The sequence below is a fragment of the Haliotis rufescens genome, unplaced genomic scaffold (genome assembly GCF_023055435.1).
Source record: "Haliotis rufescens isolate VD_foot unplaced genomic scaffold, xgHalRufe1.0.p SCAF_3, whole genome shotgun sequence".
NCBI lineage: Eukaryota > Metazoa > Mollusca > Gastropoda > Lepetellida > Haliotidae > Haliotis > Haliotis rufescens.
Genome location: NW_025964001.1, coordinates 26,277,048 through 26,299,063, shown reverse-complemented (window position 1 = coordinate 26,299,063; position 22,016 = coordinate 26,277,048). Strand labels below are relative to the sequence as shown.

General features: G+C 38.7%; 1 protein-coding gene across 1 annotated transcript; it reads right to left on the bottom strand.

Annotated features, from left to right (window-relative positions):
• Positions 1-10,339: 10,339 nt before the first annotated feature.
• LOC125384361 (extensin-1-like) lies at positions 10,340-21,675 on the bottom strand. The gene is made up of 2 exons (XM_048403385.1): positions 21,596-21,675; positions 10,340-11,066 (listed from the first exon to the last, which is right to left on the bottom strand). The coding sequence occupies exons 1-2, from the start codon at positions 21,673-21,675 to the stop codon at positions 10,340-10,342; spliced, it is 807 nt and encodes a 268-aa protein (XP_048259342.1).
• Positions 21,676-22,016: the final 341 nt, after the last annotated feature.

The window sequence follows — 22,016 nt, the reverse complement described above, 5'->3', positions numbered from 1 at the left end:
CAGCTGGTAGCAATGAAACAGATGAGGCAGACTGTACTGTATTAGCCGGGAATTTGCCAACTTGGTTGCCGAGGAACATGCGGCATAATCAGACGTTTTGAAGTTTGCAAGTCAATATATATTATAGGTTTCAGTTACACACTGCAGGTCTTAAAAACACATACCACGTTGTTTCGTTGTGTTTTTGGTAAAACACCCACCTAACAGGTTACTTTGACTTTTCTTACGTTTACTGCAGCTACAACCACCTACACAAGAACATAATACTACTTTTCATACCTTGCCTGCAGCTACAACCACCTACACAAGGACATAATGATACTTCTCTCACGTTTACTGCAGCTACAACCACCTACACAAGAACCTAGTACTACTTCTCTTACGTTTACTGCAGCTACAACCACCTACACAAGAACCTAGTACTACTTCTCTTACGTTGACAGCAAGAACCTTATACTACTTCTCTTACGTTTACTGCAGCTACAACCACCTACACAAGAACCTAGTACTACTTCTCTTACGTTTACTGCAGCTACAACCACCTACACAAGAACCTAGTACTACTTCTCTTACGTTGACAGCAAGAACCTTATACTACTTCTCTTACGTTTACAGCAGCTACAACCACCTACACAAGAACCTTATACTACTTCTCTTACGTTTACTGCAGCTACAACCACCTACACAAGAACCTTATACTACTTCTCTTACGTTTACAGCAGCTACAACCACCTACACAAGAACCTTATACTACTTCTCTCACGTTTACTGCAGCTACAACCACCTACACAAGAACCTTATACTACTTCTCTTACGTTTACTGCAGCTACAACCACCTACACAAGAACCTTATACTACTTCTCTTACGTTTACAGCAGCTACAACCACCTACACAAGAACCTTATACTACTTCTCTCACGTTTACTGCAGCTACAACCACCTACACAAGAACCTTATACTACTTCTCTCACGTTTACAGCAGCTACAACCACCTACACAAGAACCTTATACTACTTCTCTTACGTTTACAGCAGCTACAACCACCTACACAAGAACCTTATACTACTTCTCTCACGTTTACTGCAGCTACAACCACCTACACAAGAACCTTATACTACTTCTCTCACGTTTACTGCAGCTACAACCACCTACACAAGAACCTTATACTACTTCTCTCACGTTTACTGCAGCTACAACCACCTACACAAGAACCTTATACTACTTCTCTCACGTTTACTGCAGCTACAACCACCTACACAAGAACCTTATACTACTTCTCTTACGTTTACTGCAGCTACAACCACCTACACAAGAACCTAGTACTACTTCTCTTACGTTTACTGCAGCTACAACCACCTACACAAGAACCTTATACTACTTCTCTTACGTTTACTGCAGCTACAACCACCTACACAAGAACCTAGTACTTCTTCTCTTACGTTTACTGCGGCTACGACCACCTACACAAGGACATAAGGCTACTTCTCTTACGTTTACTGCAGCTACAACCACCTACACAAGGACATAATAATACTTCTCTCACGTTTACTGCAGCTGCAACCACCTACACAAGAACCTAGTACTACTTCTCTTACGTTTACAGCAGCTACAACCACCTACACAAGAACCTTATACTACTTCTCTTACGTTTACAGCAGCTACACCACCTACACAAGAACCTTATACTACTTCTCTTACGTTTACTGCAGCTACAACCACCTACACAAGAACCTAGTACTACTTATCTTACGTTTACAGCAGCTACAACCACCTACACAAGGACATAATGCTACTTCTCTCACGTTTACTGCAGCTACAACCACCTACACAAGAACCTAGTACTACTTCTCTCACGTTTACTGCAGCTACAACCACCTACACAAGGAGATAATGCTACTTCTCTCACGTTTACTGCAGCTACAACCACCTACACAAGAACCTTATACTACTTCTCTTACGTTTACTGCAGCTACAACCACCTACACAAGAACCTTATACTACTTCTCTTACGTTTACTGCAGCTACAACCACCTACACAAGAACCTTATACTACTTCTCTTACGTTTACAGCAAGAACCTTATAATACTTCTCTTACGTTTACTGCAGCTACAACCACCTACACAAGAACCTTATACTACTTCTCTTACGTTTACTGCAGCTACAACCACCTACACAAGAACCTTATACTACTTCTCTTACGTTTACAGCAGCTACAACCACCTACACAAGAACCTAGTACTTCTTCTCTTACGTTTACTGCAGCTACAACCACCTACACAAGAACCTTATACTACTTCTCTTACGTTTACAGCAAGAACCTTATACTACTTCTCTTACGTTTACTGCAGCTACAACCACCTACACAAGAACCTTATACTACTTCTCTTACGTTTACAGCAGCTACAACCACCTACACAAGAACCTTATACTACTTCTCTTACGTTTACAGCAGCTACAACCACCTACACAAGAACCTTATACTACTTCTCTCACGTTTACTGCAGCTACAACCACCTACACAAGAACCTTATACTACTTCTCTCACGTTTACAGCAGCTACAACCACCTACACAAGAACCTTATACTACTTCTCTTACGTTTACAGCAGCAACAACCACCTACACAAGAACCTTATACTACTTCTCTTACGTTTACAGCAGCAACAACCACCTACACAAGAACCTTATACTACTTCTCTTACGTTTACAGCAGCTACAACCACCTACACAAGAACCTTATAATACTTCTCTTACGTTGACAGCAAGAACCTATTACTACTTCTCTTACGTTTACAGCAGCTACAACCACCTACACAAGAACGTAATGCTACTTCTCTTACGTTTACTGCAGCTACAACCACCTACACAAGAACCTTATACTACTTCTCTTACGTTTACAGCAGCTACAACCACCTACACAAGAACCTTATAATACTTCTCTTACGTTGACAGCAAGAACCTATTACTACTTCTCTTACGTTTACAGCAGCTACAACCACCTACACAAGAACCTTATAATACTTCTCTTACGTTGACAGCAAGAACCTATTACTACTTCTCTTACGTTTACAGCAGCTACAACCACCTACACAAGAACCTTATAATACTTCTCTTACGTTGACAGCAAGAACCTATTACTACTTCTCTTACGTTTACAGCAGCTACAACCACCTACACAAGAACGTAATGCTACTTCTCTTACGTTTACTGCAGCTACAACCACCTACACAAGAACCTTATACTACTTCTCTTACGTTTACAGCAGCTACAACCACCTACACAAGAACCTTATAATACTTCTCTTACGTTGACAGCAAGAACCTATTACTACTTCTCTTACGTTTACAGCAGCTACAACTACCTACACAAGAACGTAATGCTACTTCTCTTACGTTTACAGCAAGAACCTTATACTACTTCTCTCACGTTTACAGCAGCTACAACCACCTACACAAGAACCTAGTACTACTTCTCTCACGTTTACTGCAGCTACAACCACCTACACAAGAACCTTATAATACTTCTCTTACGTTGACAGCAAGAACCTATTACTACTTCTCTTACGTTTACAGCAGCTACAACTACCTACACAAGAACGTAATGCTACTTCTCTTACGTTTACAGCAAGAACCTTATACTACTTCTCTTACTACTACTGCTTCAACCACAACAACTCCTTCAGTTATAACTACAGCTGCAGACACAACCTACAGCTGTACCAGGGGCGGTCGGGTAGCCTAGTGGTTAAAGCGTTCGCTCGTCACGCCGAAGACCCGGGTTTGATTCCCGACATGGGTACAATGTGTGAAGCCTATTTCTGGTGTCCCCCGCCGTGATATTGCTGGAATATTGCTAGAAGCGGCGTAAAACCATACTCACTCACTCACTACAGCTGTACTACTGCTACAACAGCGAAGACTTCTAACAATACTACTTATATCACGACAACGACTACGGGGTGATTGGGTAGCCTCATGAAGAACGCGTCATGCCTATTGTCTAGGTTCGGCTCCCGCAAGCACAACCCAATTCATGATGTACTGCAACAGTTACAGAATTAGGCAGTTGACGTTAACTTCCATCACTGAGATCTTTCACTGGGGATTGTCATAAATAAATATTAACACACAAACTTTTTGCATATAATATATTTCTATCAGTCAGAAACAGTTTTAAAACTTGGTAATCCATTTTTCACATTTATTCATTTCCTTGTATGAATGCTATAATATTTATCACTCTTAAATTGACAATTAACAAAAGCGTAACATGAGCGGAACAAATCGATGAAATATAAAATGTGAATGTGTTAATACGGTGTTTGCTTTAAAGTTTCTCCAAGTGTCAGTTTTCTACAATAACACGCTATGTAGAATGATATCCATATATATATATATATATATATCCATATATATATATATATATATATATATATATATATATATATATATATATATATATATATATATATATATATATATATATATATATATATATATATATATATATATATACATGACATATACAATTTATTAAAACGTAACGAGAGAAGTCGCCAGGCCAGTGTACAGTCTCAGGGTATAAGCTAACAACTAATAAAAGTATATGACAAGCGATAAAATTACTGTTTTTCATTAGCTGCTCGCTTGAGAATAGTATCACGCAGTTAGAAAGTCGCAAAAAAAAGATGATGTTTTTGTAGTCATTGTAGCATATAAGTGTTTAAATATTCAACACGCCGTTCCAGAACGCGTTTCGTAGGGATAAAAGTTTCATCCCGAAAAATATTACAATTTTTATTGTAAAGTTATATCTTATGAACCACACCTTAAGTTGCATGCTTGGGCAGTATTCTCCAATGTAAGAAAGAAACCGAAGTATAGGGTTATCTCCCTTACTTTTCTGGATCGCTGGTTGTGAGGATTATTATAATATTTGTTTCTTCAATTCACCTTTTTGTTTGTCGGCTATGCCGTTTTAGCAAAGTGTGATTGTCCACGGTTTGCGTCACTTCTGGCTGTCTTAACTATGAGGTTTGAGGCTGGGAATTTTTCGAAAACATTAAATTCGGTACACTGGAAAAAGATCCCAAAAATTAAAACGATATATTAAAAAATGTTCAGTGGACATGCTTTATGTCGCTTAAAAGTGTGTGAAAGAAAAAGCAAAGACCAAAATGGACCTTGCGTGGAACATGGAGTACCGTTGATCGCGAAACAAAATGATTTGATGTTCATATGTTTTACAGAGACCGACGTGGAACAAGATGACCGTCCTTGTTCAAGGCTGAGTGAATGTTATTTAACGCCGCAAACAGCAATATCCCAGCTGCATCAGAGTCATGTCAGATAATCAAGTCAAGATGTCAATCAGTGAGTGAGGGCAGGAGCATCGGTCTAACCCATTAGGGCCGACGACACATATTCCTCGAGCCTGACCACCGAACCATTTTCGTCGACCCTCAAGACAACCAGTAGAGCACCGGACACCAATATCCAGTAATATGGCGTTGGGAACTGGGGAACTGGTTGTACTAAGTGTACCCATGTGAAGTAATCGAACCCGGATCTTCAGTGTGACGAGCGAACACTTTAAACACAAGGCCACCCAACTGGTCCTAGGCCTAACATGTCCCCCTCATTATGCAGTAGTTCAGGGAGCGGCGGGGTAACCTACTTGTTGGTCAGGGTTTGATTCCCCATAGTGGTACAACGTGTGTAAGCTGATGTCAGGTGTCCCCCGCTGTGATAGTGATGGATTATTACTAAAAGTGGCGTAGAACCATACTCGCTCACAAGAACCATACTGTAGTCGTCTAACCGTCCCAGAGTTGCACGCAAGAAACCTATGCCTGTGGGTTCGAATGCCGATTGTACACGATTATGTTTCTAGGTTTGTCAGCACCATAACCGTGCTCGTGGGTTTCACCAAAATGGTAAATACCTGAGACCTGCATCACTTCGGGTTTTTCTCCCACATTGAGCTGACAAGCCCATGATATAACTGGAATACTGTTAAACACGGCGTTTAACTTCACTCACTCACTCACTACAGTAGTATATGTAGTATGTAGTATCAAACACTCTATACCCAGTATTCAAATGGGTTTCCGGTTCTATTCACCTGTCACGTGAGAGTAAATAAAATATTAGACCCATCTCAGATAAATAACCTTTTCTACTTATTTTTCTTTTTTTGTCGCTCAGAAAGGTATATCAACGTAAAGGTCAAGACCCAAGAGCATGTTTCTCACTCTTGAATTCTCACGAAAGGCATCAATAAAATCATCAATATTGTAAATGTTCTAGATGAATAATTGGCTTGATGTGTCTACTCAAAGCCTAAGAAACAATTATCTTTTCCAAAATTGTCTGCGTTATTTACTGACCTCGGAATGGACTCTTCAAAACAAATTCACACAATAGACCTCTGACGATATCGCGATTCAAATATCCTGTGTTCGCGGAAAAAAGATATTGGTTGTTATTTATTCATATAGCAGACATTGGCGTATACGTATTTCATTAGTTGTTTGTCTCATGCCTTTGTTGAAATATATTGATGGTCTTGATTGTAATCTCTTCCACTTGATTTACCGAAACCGTATCAATGCAAAAACCCCAAGTGGGTTCTTGTGAGAACTGCTGAATACTCGCTATAGCAATTAAAGAAAAAAAACACACTATCTCATCGGTTTGAATATGCCCCTTTGCGAATATAATTGTTTCCTGTCGTCAAATAATTCTAAATATGATACCTATTTATACTTGGTTTATAATAATAATAATAATAACAACAACAACAACAACAACAACTGTTTGATAGTCATTTCTTAGAAGTTGGCGGATGACAAAGTAGACAAAACAATATGTGGATAAAAACTTCTTTAGCATACTGTAATAGCGACGTCTCGATATAGACTCTTATACTGTTATCAAGCAAGAATAATGAACATGGATCAGAATTATATAGTTGGTGAAAGACTAACAGTTACAACAATTATCATTCGTCAGAGGGATTAACATGAGTTAACAAATAGCAGAAGGAAATATAGTACCAACATTGGGTAGAGGCAGTTATTGTGTATGTGAACGTATATAAGAAGCAATGCAGCAGTTAGGCTATTAGGAATGTGAATTTACATTTGCAACATTAGAAACAATGACATTAGTGATAGTAACAGCTATCAGGAATGTGAATTTACATTTATAACAGTAGTAACAATGACATTAGCGATAGTGACAGCTATTAGGTATGTGAATTTACATTTGTAACAGTAGAAACAATGACATTAGCGATAGTAAAAGCTATTAGGAATGTGAATTTACATTTGTAACAGTAGAAACAATGACATTAGCGATAGTAACAGCTATTAGGAATGTGAATTTACATTTGTAGCAGTAGAAACAATGACATTAGTGATAGTAAAAGCTATTAGGAATGTGAATTTACAATTGTAACAGTAGAAACAATGACATTAGCGATAGTAACAGCTTTTAGAAATGTGAATTTACATTTGTAACAGTAGTAACAATGACATTAGTGAAAGTAACAGCTATTAGGAATGTGAATTTACATTTGTAACAGTAGAAACAATGACATTAGTGAAAGTAACAGCTATTAGGAATGTGAATTTACATTTGTAACAGTAGAAACAATGACATTAGTGAAAGTAACAGCTATTAGGAATGTGAATTTACATTTGTAACAGTAGAAACAATGACATTAGTGAAAGTAACAGCTATTAGGAATGTGAATTTACATTTGTAACAGTAGAAACAATGACATTAGTGATAGTAACAGCTTTTAGGAATGTGAATTTACATTTGTAACAGTAGAAACAATGACATTAGTGAAAGTAACAGCTATTAGGAATGTGAATTTACATTTGTAACAGTAGAAACAATGGTCTTAGTGATAGTAACAGCTATTAGGAATGTGAATTTACATTTGTAACATGAGAAGCAATGAAGCAGTAATAGTAACAGCTTTTAGGAATGTGAATTTACATTTGTAACAGTAGAAACAATGACATTAGCGATAGTAACAGCTATTAGGAATGTGAATTTACATTTGTAACAGTAGTAACAATGACATTAGTGAAAGTAACAGCTATTAGGAATGTGAATTTACATTTGTAACAGTAGAAACAATGACATTAGTGAAAGTAACAGCTATTAGGAATGTGAATTTACATTTGTAACAGTAGAAACAATGACATTAGTGAAAGTAACAGCTATTAGGAATGTGAATTTACATTTGTAACAGTAGAAACAATGACATTAGTGAAAGTAACAGCTATTAGGAATGTGAATTTACATTTGTAACAGTAGAAACAATGACATTAGTGATAGTAACAGCTTTTAGGAATGTGAATTTACATTTGTAACAGTAGAAACAATGACATTAGTGATAGTAACAGCTATTAGGAATGTGAATTTACAATTGTAACAGTAGAAACAATGACATTAGCGATAGTAACAGCTTTTAGGAATGTGAATTTACATTTGTAACAGTAGAAACAATGACATTAGTGAAAGTAACAGCTATTAGGAATGTGAATTTACATTTGTAACAGTAGAAACAATGACATTAGTGAAAGTAACAGCTATTAGGAATGTGAATTTACATTTGTAACAGTAGAAACAATGACATTAGTGAAAGTAACAGCTATTAGGAATGTGAATTTACATTTGTAACAGTAGAAACAATTACATTAGTGAAAGTAACAGCTATTAGGAATGTGAATTTACATTTGTAACAGTAGAAACAATGACATTAGTGATAGTAACAGCTTTTAGGAATGTGAATTTACATTTGTAACAGTAGAAACAATGACATTAGTGAAAGTAACAGCTATTTGGAATGTGAATTTACATTTGTAACAGTAGAAACAATGACATTAGTGAAAGTAACAGCTATTAGGAATGTGAATTTACATTTGTAACAGTAGAAACAATGGTCTTAGTGATAGTAACAGCTATTAGGAATGTGAATTTACATTTGTAACATGAGAAGCAATGAAGCAGTAATAGTAACAGCTTTTAGGTATGTGAATTTACATTTGTAACAATAGCAACATTAGCAATAATGGCAACATAGGTTGTAGTAGCTACAAGGAATGTGAATGTATATTTGTAACAGAAGACACAATGGCAGCAGTGGTTGTAGTAGCTATAAGGAATGTGAATGTATATTTGCAACAGTAGACACAATGGCAGCAATGGTTGTTGTAGCTATAAGGAATGTGAATGTACATTTGTACAGTAGACACAATGGTAACATAGGTCGTAGTAGCTATAAGGAATGTATATGAACATTTGCAACATTAGCAACAATGGCAGCAATGGTTGTTGTAGCTATTAGATATGTAGAAGTATACAAGTATACAAGTATATGTAGTTTTAATAACGGTGGTCGCAGTTAAAGACAAACATGTATAGTAACATATATGAGGTATGCGAAGGAACAACAGTAACATAAGTAACAACAAAGTCACTAGTAGTAACATTTATCGGGGCAGGTTTAGTGGAAGCAAGCTACGTTTGGCTTGTTGGAGAAGTAGAAATATAGCAGACCAGAGACAAAGCAAATAGAACTCCAAGGACAAGAGCAATGTCAGGGGAAACAACACAGAAATACAATACATGTCTAGATATTGTGCAGTAAGTAAAGTAGAATCTGCTGTTTGACACAACCTCTTGACAAAAGACAAATAATCTTCTTCAATGGAGCGCGAACACAATCTTACACACATCTTGATATCAAAAGACTGCGATGCCGCGTCCGTTAAGATGTTAAACGAACCGTTATTCTTTTATTCTTAAATATCAAATATCAAATGATCCCCTATATAGTGATTCTATTTCTTTCTAAGTATCAAGACCAATCAATGTCTGCAATACAGACGTAAAGGCCACTGGAATAATTTCAAATTGGGTATTATGAAAACTGAATCCTTCAGTTTTCTATTTCAATGTGATGAGATAGCCTTTGACCCTTCTCTACTGAAGTATGGTTGTGATCACGTTTCACAATTTGTCGTTGTGTTCTTGTTGCCGTAGTCGTTGATGTTTATCATGCTAAGTATATTTGTTAGTGTATTTTATTTGTTAGTGTATTGGAGTTGTGGAGTGGAGGAACGGTAGATCGGTGGGGTTGTCGAGCGGTAGATCGGTGGAGTTGCGGAGCGGAAGCAAGTTGGAGCGGTGGGTGTTGTGGAGTGGAGGGGAGTAAGATCGGTGGATTTGTGGAGTGGAGGCACGGTGGAGCGGAGCGGTGGGGTTGTGGAGTGGAGGAACGGTGGAACGGTGGGGTTGTGGGGTGTCGGGGAGAAAGATCAGTGGTGTTGTGGAGTGGAGGCACGATGAACGATGGGGTTGTCGAGCGGTAGATCGGTGGAGTTTTGGGGGGTAGGAACGGTATATCGGTGGAGTTGTGGAGTGGAGGCACGGTGGAACGGTGGGGTTGTAGGGTGTCGGAGAGAAAGATCAGTGGTGTTGTGGAGTAGAGGCACGATGAACGATGGGGTTGTCGAGCGGTAGATCGGTGGAGTTTTGGAGTGGAGGAGAGGAAGATCGGTGGATTTGTGGAGTGGAGGCTCGGTGGAGCGGTGGGGCTGTGGAGTGGAGGCACGGTGGAACGGTCGGGTTGTGGGGTGTCGGGGAGAAAGATCAGTGGTGTTGTGGAGTGGAGGCACGATGAACGATGGGGTTGTCGAGCGGTAGATCGGTGGAGTTTTGGGGGGTAGGAACGGTATATCGGTGGAATTGTGGAGCGGAAGCAAGTTGGAGCGGTGGGGGTTGTGGAGTGGAGGAGAGGAAGATCGGTGGATTTGTGGAGTGGAGGCACGGTGGAGCGGTGGGCTTGTGGAGGGGTATATCGGTGGAGTTATGGAGTGTAGGAACGGTAGATCGGTAGAGTTATGGAGTGAAGGAACGGTAGATCGGTGCAGTTGTGGAGTGGAGGCCCGGTGGCCGATGGGGATGTGCAGCGGAGGTAGGGTGGGTTGGTGGTCGTGGAGTGGCGTGGGGTGGAGTGGAGAGAAAGAGATCCGCAGCTGATCTCTGCACCGAGGGAAGAGCGTTTGGACATATACTAATCTTTGGAACATCAACGTTACGTAAATTAGGAACCTTCCTCTTGTACCTACCTCTATATTACGTATTCAAATTAAACTGATTTGCTCAAATAACCCTATAATCCTTTCCCCCTTCCCCTCACAGCAGTCGCCTGCCTGGCCCCACAGTTTACAACTTTACCGTACTTCCATGTATGCATACTTAATATTATTTCGATCTTATTGTTAAAGGAATGCTTCTCTCAGTTAAATTGCAAAATCGGATTAATCATGCAAACGTATGTCATGACGATTGGCATTTCACTGTTACAAGAGGAAAACAGAATGGGTCACCTGTCTGGCACAAATGCATTGACTTTGTAGCAAATTGGGCATATACATCACGTTAATTCACGTGTGGCACATACGATACACCATACACCAAATACAATACACCATACGTCACGCACAAAACACCATACACAATACACCATACGCCATACACAGTACACCATACACAGTACACCATACACAAAACACGACACGTCATACGCCATACATCACACACAATACACAATACATTATACACAATACACAATACACAATACACAATACACAAAACACAATACACCATACACAATACACAATACACAATACAGAATACATAATACACAATACACAATACACCAACTCCCCCTCCACTCCCTCTATTCCCTATAACACAACCGCCGGATATTTTGTACACCAAACGATAGGCAATGTACAGTAAAGTTTCAAAATATGTTCTTCATCTTCTCAAAGCAATTAATTGCAACCAGACAAAAAGTGAAATCCTCGCCCTGAAGTAACCGTAATAAGATCATTTGATCTTAATAACTTAGTCAATACCTGAATATCAACAGTCTCAGAATTTACACCACGGAGTCAATTAAAACTATACAGTCCATTGGTGTAGTGTAGGGTATACGAATCTTGAAGGCGTTGTCTGTTCTCAATAGCGCAGTATATAATAAACATCACTATATATATATTTAAAAAAACCATTGACATGAGAACAGGACAATATTGCTTTGGGCAAAAAGGTTTTAATATGATTCATTGGTATCAAAGATCAATTTCAATACCTATTCATAGTCAGGATTCTCATCTTCCTGAAAGAAATTATATGTATACAGCGAATATCGTTATGGTTGATAATAAACTGTTTTAGTGTCAACTTCATTGGTTTGACAACAATCGGTTGATTTACCGATACGGTCTCTTATAAAATACAAACCTTTTATATATGTCTGTTGGTAGGGTTGGCGTATTGGCGTATTGGCACATAGATCGTATTGCAATATATCGCAATACAGAGAGCTGTATTGCGATACGTACTGCAATACGTACAGGGCACACATTATATATATTTGTACTATTTAAATGGTACTTTTTCATTCAATAATCCAGACTTCAGATTACCTAGAGACTACCTATTACGTCATAAATATGGATTGTTAAGGTAAACAGAGTGAAGCGTGCGCTATTTACATGGTTAGATAGAAACCTAGTCCACCCAAATGCCTCAAGATAGTATATATAATTAATATAATTATATATTAATTCATCTGTGACTGTATCAGAAAATATCAATATACAAGGGTTGTATTGCGATACGTGTATTGTTGACGGTCGTATTGCAATATACTCGTACAAGAATACCAGTTATGTCTCATCTGTTAGTAGAGGATATACGAAAGAAGAATGTCTGCTGAATGCGAGAATGTTTGTGTTATTGTAAAAGTGCTGCGTGGCATTGCTTGTGGAGCGACGTACAGAAAGATGTGCATGTTGTTGAGTTTATTAAAATTTGAGAAGTTAATGTTGTAGCAGAAAGTTAAGCTTCAGTCCAAGGCTCATTATTGGTTTGTTTGTTTGTTGTTTAACCCCTCACACAGCAATATTCCAGCAATATGACGGCGGTCTGTACATAATCGAGACTGAACCAGAAAATCCAGTGATTAATATCATGAGCATCGATCTACGCAATTGGGATCGATGACATGCATAAACCAAGTCAGCGAGCCTGACCACCCGATCCTGTTAGTCGCCTCTTACAACAAGCATAGTCGCCTTCTACGGCAAGCATGGGTTGCTGAAGACCTTTTCTATCCCGGATCTTCACGGGTCTCAAGCCTCATGACAATGATAGAAGTGCAATAGACGATGTAAATAATATAAGTGCTGCAACAATGAAAATGTTCTAAACGATCAGGTTTTAGACATCTCACCATTTAATAAATCATTATATCTTTCTTAAAAAAATGAAACAGTTATTTTAGAAACAATGACAGCAGTGATTGTAGTAGCTATTAGGAATGTGAATTTATATTTGTAACATTAGACACAATAGCAACAATGGTTGCAGTAGCTAATAGGAATGTGAATGTAAATTTGTAACATTAGACACAATAGCAACAATGGTTGCAGTAGCTAATAGGAATGTGAATGTAAATTTGTAACATTAGACACAATAGCAACAATGGTTGCAGTAGCTATTAGGAATGTGAATGTAATTTTGTAACATTAGACACAATAGCAACAATGGTTGCAGTAGCTAATAGGAATGTGAATGTATATTTGTAACATTAGACACAATAGCAACAATTGTTGTAGTAGCTGATAGGAATGTGAATGTATATTTGTAACATTAGACACAATAGCAACAATTGTTGTAGTAGCTTATAGGAATGTGAATGTATATTTGTAACATTAGACACAATAGCAACAATTGTTGTAGTAGCTTATAGGAATGTGAATGTATAGTTGTAACATTAGAACAATGACAGCAGTGGTTGTAGTAGCTATTAGATATGTTGAATTATTGATTTGTTTGTTTGTTGTTTAACGCCGCACTAAGCAATATTCCATATCTGTCTGTAAATAATCGAGTCTAGACCAGACAATCCAGACAAGCATCGAGCCATGCAATTGAGATACGATGACATGCATCAACCAAGTCAGCGAGCTATTAGTAAGTTATGGCTATAAGTAATGAAGTAAACAAGTATAAGCGAAGTATTGAAGTAAGCCACTATATTTGTAGTAACTGTTTGTTTTGTGTCCCAATAGTTTCGTTCCGATTTCTTTCTTATTTATCAAAGCATGCAATGTGTCTGGCTTTTCACGGGCTGACTCCACCTGAAAATAGTTTGTGCTGCATCAGAACTAAATCTTTGCTTTTTATATTTCAGGGTAGTTAGGTATTTCCCTTTCTACTGAAGAACTGTTCACGAAGTGGTTGTGATGACGTCTCTAAATATGTAGTCGCTGTTGTTAGAGTACACATTTTGTGTATACAAATATATTTTTCACATCTGGGTAAATTAGAAGACACGAAGAAAGGGTTCGAGATTTCTTTCTCCTGGACGTATTCGCTCACTATCCGATCCCGCCTCGTTGTGTGTTTTCTCTGCTATATAACCTTAGGCAATTGATTTTTAAACTTGGACATATTAATTTTGTCTGACAATATCACTTTAGCTCAATTTCTGGAGGTTGAAGGTTACACTTTTTAATCTTGTGGGTAAAGCTTGACCCTAGATAGAGACTATGACGTTTACATTGTCTCAATCAACTCAAATTACTAATCATTTGAACACAGCGTCACAGCATATGTATACCATTGTAAGATATGAGACTGCCTCCCTACCACCTGAGCTGTCTGGTCTTTAATGAACACATACACTGTGTCCTCAAACCACCATTTTGTCAATGTCTGGTAAAGCAGACAGCTAAATTGCTGTTTCAACCATCCGGCGTCGAAATAGAGAACGGCTATATATGACCCGCACGGACACATGATACAAGGTTTGGATTGTAAATACGAACCTTATGGAATGTATCGTATACCTTATGAGTGTATGAATTTATCCTGTCTGAGTGAATGGACGATCCGGTGTGATAGAGAGAGAGAGAGAGAGAGAGAGAGAGAGAGAGAGAGAGAGAGAGAGAGAGAGAGAGAGAGAGAGAGAGAGAGAAGGGGAGAGATGCACTGTTGAATAAACAGTTCTTTACACAAATCTTTTAGTTGTACATAGAGAGAGAGAGAGAGAGAGAGAGAGAGAGAGAGAGAGAGAGAGAGAGAGATATATGAGAACAATGAGAAAAAGACACCCAGGGGGATTTAGAATCAGAGACACAAGTACAAACAGAATGACAGAAATAGAGTAGAAATAGAAATTGAAAGTAGAGGAGAAAACGTTTAGACCAAAGAGATACATCGAGAAAGACAAAGAGACAAGGAGATCGATACAGAAAAATCGCATCAGACATAGACAGACAGACATAGACAGATTTGCAGAGAAATATACATACGAGGGGGTCAGCCACAGTCACAATAAATCAGACATGGTCAGAGACAGCCAGACATGACGACAGAAAGGGGCAAAGCGAGACGACGACAGACATAGACAGGAATGGAGACACAGAGAGACAAAGAGGGACAGGGAAGTATTAACACAGAGAGAAAGACGACACAGGTAGAGGGGAGGGAAAAGAAAGAGATACTATACGTTCACCATTCTTGGTGTTATCTGTACAATAATGAGTTGCAACAACCCATTGCCATCGTACAATTACAACAGGTTGGCATGTTGGAAACTATTTCTCAATACTTTCTCATACAGATTATAAGGCAGCCAGAAAGAACTAGAACATCTGCTTTGACAGTAAATAAAATGCAATATTTACAGCATACTGTGGGAGCGCAAGTGTCAAACACATCTATAATTATAATAGATATTTTAATCACTAACAACGCGATGTCGCTGATGACGTACAATGCTTTGAGGGTTACTCAAAAACTGTAGATGGAGTGATGGGGATGTGATGGAGGTGTGGTGGAGAGATACAGGTCTTCCCAGGGACCGTGTCATCTCTAACTATGACACTAGATGAACCACACCTACTGTATTACATTGATGTATATTGATGAAATGAGAAGAGGGAGATAATGTTCTGTGCAAAGCAGTTTAGATATCATTCATTAGTGTCGGTTAATACATTTAATAACTACAACATTAGTTTTGATATTCATTACCGTGACAGAACTGACATTTCAATTCCAATGCGTTATTTAATATTTTAGGAATTCAAAATGCGAGTGGAGATGAGTTGGATTGGATAGGTTTCCCATTAGAAACATACTGTCACTACCCTGTGATACGTGTCGGGTTTGCTTGTGTCAAGTATTTCCCCCGATATGTCATGTATTTGATATGGACGATTTTAATAAATCTATCAGTAGTCTTCATCCTACATACTACCTCGTAACTCGATCATTGTCTAAGCGCATTTGAACAGTTATTAATTGAAAAGTGGTCAATTAATAATTATATACATGTTGGAGTATTGCAGAGTGCCGAGGAGGCAACAAACAAACACTTACTTTTTTATGCAAATTGAGTGAGTGTCGGGTGCTACCGGTAGAACAGGACACGTTTACCGTTTTCGCGAACACCTGTGTCATCAGTGATTTTTAGTGATCCATTCGCATAATTTTGAAACCACTATTTTTTCTCTCACGCCCAAAAATCGAGACTGAGTATTCTCTCGCATTTACGTTTTGACCATACAATGGAATGGAATGCGATGCGGTGCGATGCGATGCGGTGCGATGCGATGCGGTGCGGTGCGATGCGTTGCGGTGCGGTGCGGTGCGGTGCGGTGCGGTGCGGTGCGGTGCGGTGCGGTGCGAAAATCTAAGTAAACAAACTTGTTTTGCCCGGGGGTTTATAGTAATGTATGATGCTATGACTCAAGAGACGCAACCTCATCTCATTCTGTTGTTACACCCCCACCCACCACACCCCACAGTCGTCATTCCCAGGATGATATTGTTTTGTACATACTCGACCTGCCTCAAGTCGTTGGTAGAATAACATTTAGTTTTCTAAAATCAATAGGTAGTTTAGAAATCAATTTCCTGACTCGGCGGAGAACATGGTTGCCTGATACTGCTACGGGGACAATGTGCAATGCAGTGTAGTTCTTAATTTGACTCGTCGGCACTAATTTAAAGCCGTGTTCTAAACCCCGCAGACAATAGTCTGCAGCTTCATAGCAGTATGGAGTAGAACTTGGGAATTACAATTAGCAATATTGTCTATTCATCGGGTACTCGAAAACACGACCGTTAGAGGGAACGCTGATTTGTAGGGAACAGTGGCGGTAATCAACGTGGAAATTTAGTCTGTCATACAGACCCTAATACAAATTATATCCAATACAGCCCATGCAAGTCGGGCGAACGGGTAGCCTAGTGGTTAAAGCGTTCGCTCGTCACGCCGAAGGCCCGGGTTCGATTCCCGACATGGATACAACGTGTGAAGTCAATTTTGGTGTCCCCATCCGTGGTATTGCTGGAATATTGCTGAAAGCGGCTTTAAACCATACTCACTCCCATGCAAGTCTATAATCTTTAGCAAGTCTAGAGTCTCGCAGTATCTGAAAATGAAGAGAGTCTCTGGGATCCTTTTTTTTATATTTTTATTAAGATCATTTAAAAACTGTTTTTTTCTGTATCAGAGACAACATGTTAGTCAAGTGGAAACGCATCTCATTTTGTATTGTCTTCCATAAACTAAACTGTCCTGTTTCAGGCAAGTATTGAGACACGGATTGAAGCAAGTTTGAGAGAGACACAAATAAGGCATACTTTATCTTTTTAAGAAATCCCTTACATGTCCTCCTATTTCTTAGGTATCTCCTGTGGAGAAAGCATCTCACAGCTGTCTTTAAAGGGGGACTGGTGGCCCAGTTGGCTCAGATTTTTGTAGATAGTTCAGAAACCTATGTCCGTGTTCAAATCCCATGTTTTCCCTGAAAAGAAGAAGCACGATTAAAAAAGGAACGAAAGAAGAGAAAAACGGAAAGAATACTACAGGGACGAATTTTGAATGTACATTTTAATACAAGATTCGAAGTGTTGATGTGGTTTATTCATTCATTAATGTTCATTAACACTGATTTGTGTTAGCCATAAAACATTGATCACATTATCTGCGGAACCACGTAGATAACACATTGTCATATCTATCGCAAAGAATGTTTTACGTTTTAAATCACGAAGATATGGATAAACCACGACCTTTTCAATTGATATGGTTGTGTGATTTAATGTATAATACGTAATCTTTTTCGAGTTGTGGAGTTCAGAAACATATGTACGTGTTCAAATCCCATGTTTTCCCTGATCATGTTTCCAGGGTTTTTATCAACACCAAACCGGTGCTACTGAGTTCTCCAGTCGTCAGGTTCCTCAGGTGTGCCAGAAGCCTATCATCTAAGATCTGCATCACATCCAACTGTAAATTTAAATGTATATTTTCTTCAACATCAAGCTGACAAACTTAAATAATGTTTAAAGGGACTTAAAACAGCATGAAAAAGTAGAAGCACGATTAAAGAAGGAACAAAAGAAGAGAAAACGGAAAGAAGACGACTACAAGGACGTTTTGTGAATATATATTTTGATACAAGATTCCAATTGTGAATGTGGTTTGTTCATTCATTAATGTTTATTAACACTGATTTGTGTTAGCCATAAAACATTGATCACATTATCTGCAGAACGACGTAGATAACACATTATCATATCTATCGCAAAGAATGTTTTACGTTTTAAATCACGAAGATATGGATAAACCACGACCGTTTCAATGATAAAGTTGTGTGCTTTAATATATAATACGTAATCTTTTTCGAATTGTCGAGATAACTTGACCACAGATGTCTTTGAAAGACTTTATCGGGAACGTGCCGAGTGTTGATAAGCGAAGAGAAATAATGTATGCAAATTACCAATCTGCAAAATCGAAGTTGAATATTTTATGATCAGACCATTGGTAGCTGTTAAAAAATACTTTTTTACTGTGTTCTTACATGAAAGTTTTTGATTGTTTTTTTGCAGGGAGACTATGAAATAACATGAAGATGTAGAATCAGTCGAATTAAGAAAAATCCATTACAATACGTGTGTAAGATAATATAACACAATTGCACATGTTTCCAAACAACGTCTCTCAAAACTTCTAAGCTATAAAAGTTCTTAACTTTGAAAATATATAAGCGTATCGTATTTCGAAGGGGAAAAAAAAGTCTTTCTGTTTTTTTATCCATTGTATTGTATTAAAGAAATATATTTAGGTCCAAATATGACATAGATTAAGTTTCATTTTAAATACGCTTGAAAAAATAGTCTAGCAGGTTTTTTTAGTATTTTTTTCTCGAAAGGGAATATAAAAGGTTGTTCAGTTAGACGTGTTTATATTTAATGGGAATCTATTGGATTCATAACCACTCTCATATTTCATCTCACAGCAACAATCATGAGACACATTATCAACGATGTGTCTCCTCCTGTTTTTATATACGGCATAAAAACAAAAGCTCTAACTTCTGAAAACCTATTCAGTTAATCATAAACTTGTTTTTTTGGGTCATATAGATAATGTGGCCATCAGCGATGTTTCTTTCGCAAACAGATTGTCTACAGGCGAACAGTTTTAATTCCAATCTTTTATCAACCACATCTTTAAGAACAGGGCATAATATAATACATAAACACGCAAATAATTTAACTGTTTCTAAGATTGGTATTTTACAAATTTATATGATTACTAAAACTGTCAAAATGAAAACAGAAGCGTGGTGGTGTAGTTTCTACTACGCGAGGCAAATTTGTTAAACTATCACGACAAATCACATTTTGAGGTATTGAAAAATCCTTCGTCGTGTATATATTATTGTTAAACGGAGTATCCATACATCTAACAGGTAACCTAACGGACAAAAGAAAGTATACATTTGAAAATTGGATTATATTCTTACATCATCAAAAATGGATGTATACTTTCTTTTGCTCACGTATAAAACCCCTTTCTTGAAGATTAAACAATTATTTGTGTGCGATTTGTTTTGCAAATGAGTAACAACATACACATTAAGGCATTTCTCTAATATTGTAACTCAAAGTGCAATGATGTCACAAGATTACAGTAAGTGACTTAGTTCAAGAAAGTAAGCCTACTCGCATTTAAAAATGTCGAAAAATATGAATTAATTCAGTTGTTCAAAAGACACCCTTCATCGAACCATCATTGTTGAGTGGGATAGATTCATCGACGCTTAAACACAATTTCATTTATGCCACGGTATGTTAGCATAATATAGGGGTCACATCTCTCATCTCGCAGGTTTTGGTTCCATGGTTTCAATGCACGAATATTATGCGGACTAAGAAACATAACCAGGACGAATCAGGGAATGAGGGACGATCAGCAGATCCTGACGCGGATAAGCGGGTCAACTCTACACAGCGCATTGAGACGACAGATACCACTGGCATTCCCGTTAAGGAAGATTAAATTCCTGGGTATATTTTCTAAATCACAAATTCTTCAAAAGTCTATAATTGCTACATTTTAATTGTATCAAATACTTAAAACATTTTTGCGCGATAGGAAGACGCATATCAAAAGGATCACTTATAGAATCTGATCATGAAAGGTTGCGATGCGAACCATCCCGAAGCACACTAAAAGCCAGTCCTAAACCACCCTTCATATAACTGAACCTTCGCATTTGTCATGCTTTAATTTCAACAAATTAGCAGTTTTGTACAGATCAGTATATATGTGGATATGTCTAATAACACAGATACGAAAGAAAGTGTTCATGCTAAAACTCCCTATTACCTGAGAATCAAATTCAATACTCGAGTATAAAAGATATTCCATGGAAAATGACAGGTTTGACGGGTCGGTGTCGCATCATTCTTTATTTAAAGACACATTATCCAGCCGATTAGCACCAGAGTGTCGGTTACAAGTCCTGCCCATCAAAGTAGGTATTGTATATATGTGATAAATATCCTGTACTGTTGTGACTTGGCAATCCTGACTTAAAGTGACATTGTGATCTCTCTATCTGTCTGGCAGCCTGACGCTATCGTTCCCTCACAGTGTGCTCGACGGACAAAGCAGATAAAGCATGGTGAATGTGTGGAGTATTTGTTGGTATTGTATCGCGTAATCTGACTCTCAGAGACACGTAGTTCTCGCCTATCTAATTCGACCCTTTCTCGCTGCTATCTTCCTCTTTCCTCTCCTCAGCTCCTTACTCCACCCCGTCCTTCCGAACATCTTTTCTGCATTCTACTCTGGTATATGAAATAACTTATTAGTCAATGAATCTCCTTTTTAATATTTACTTAACAGTGAGAACATCACGCCCTATCTTCACATCCTGCACGATTCTGTCTTCTCTGTCTCTACACTGACACTCCCTCATTTACACTGTTTGATCCATCTCCAGTTTGTGTCCTCCCCATCTCAATATAGTCTCCAAACCATGTCCAACCGACCTCCCCATCTCCAACCTAACTTAACATCTCCACCCTGCCTTCTCCACCTCCACCCTGTCTTCCCACCTCCACCCTGCTTTCTCCTTTTCAACCTGCCTGCTCCACCCTCAACCTGCCTTCTCCATCCTCACAGTGCCTTCCCCACCCCAACCGTGCCTTCCTCATCGTCACCCTGCTTCCTAGACCTCCACCTTGCCTTCCTCACCTCCATCTTGCCTTCCCCATTTTTAACCTGCCTTCCCTACCCTAACCCTGCCTTCTCCTTCTCCACACTGCCTTCTCCACCCTCACCCTGCCTTCTCCTTCTCCACACTGCCTTCTCAACCCTCACCCTGCCATCCTCACCTCCATCTTGCCTTCCCCATTTTTAACCTGCCTTCCCTACCCTAACCCTGCCTTCTCCTTCTTCACACTGCCTTCTCCACCATCACCCTGCCTTCTCAACCTCAACCCTGCCTTCCAAACCTCCACCCTGCCTCCCACACCTCCACCCTACCTGCTCCACCCTCACGCTGCCTCCTTTACCTCCACCCTGCCTTCTCCACCCTGCCT

Coding starts and splice junctions, on each gene's coding strand:
- LOC125384361 (XM_048403385.1), bottom strand. CDS start 21,675: ATGGAGGTGAGGAAGGCAAGGTGGAGGTCTAGGAAGCAGGGTGACGAT. Junction 11,067..21,595: donor GTTGGGGTGGGGAAGGCACT/GTGAGGATGGAG, acceptor CCCTCGGTGCAG/AGATCAGCTGCGGATCTCTT.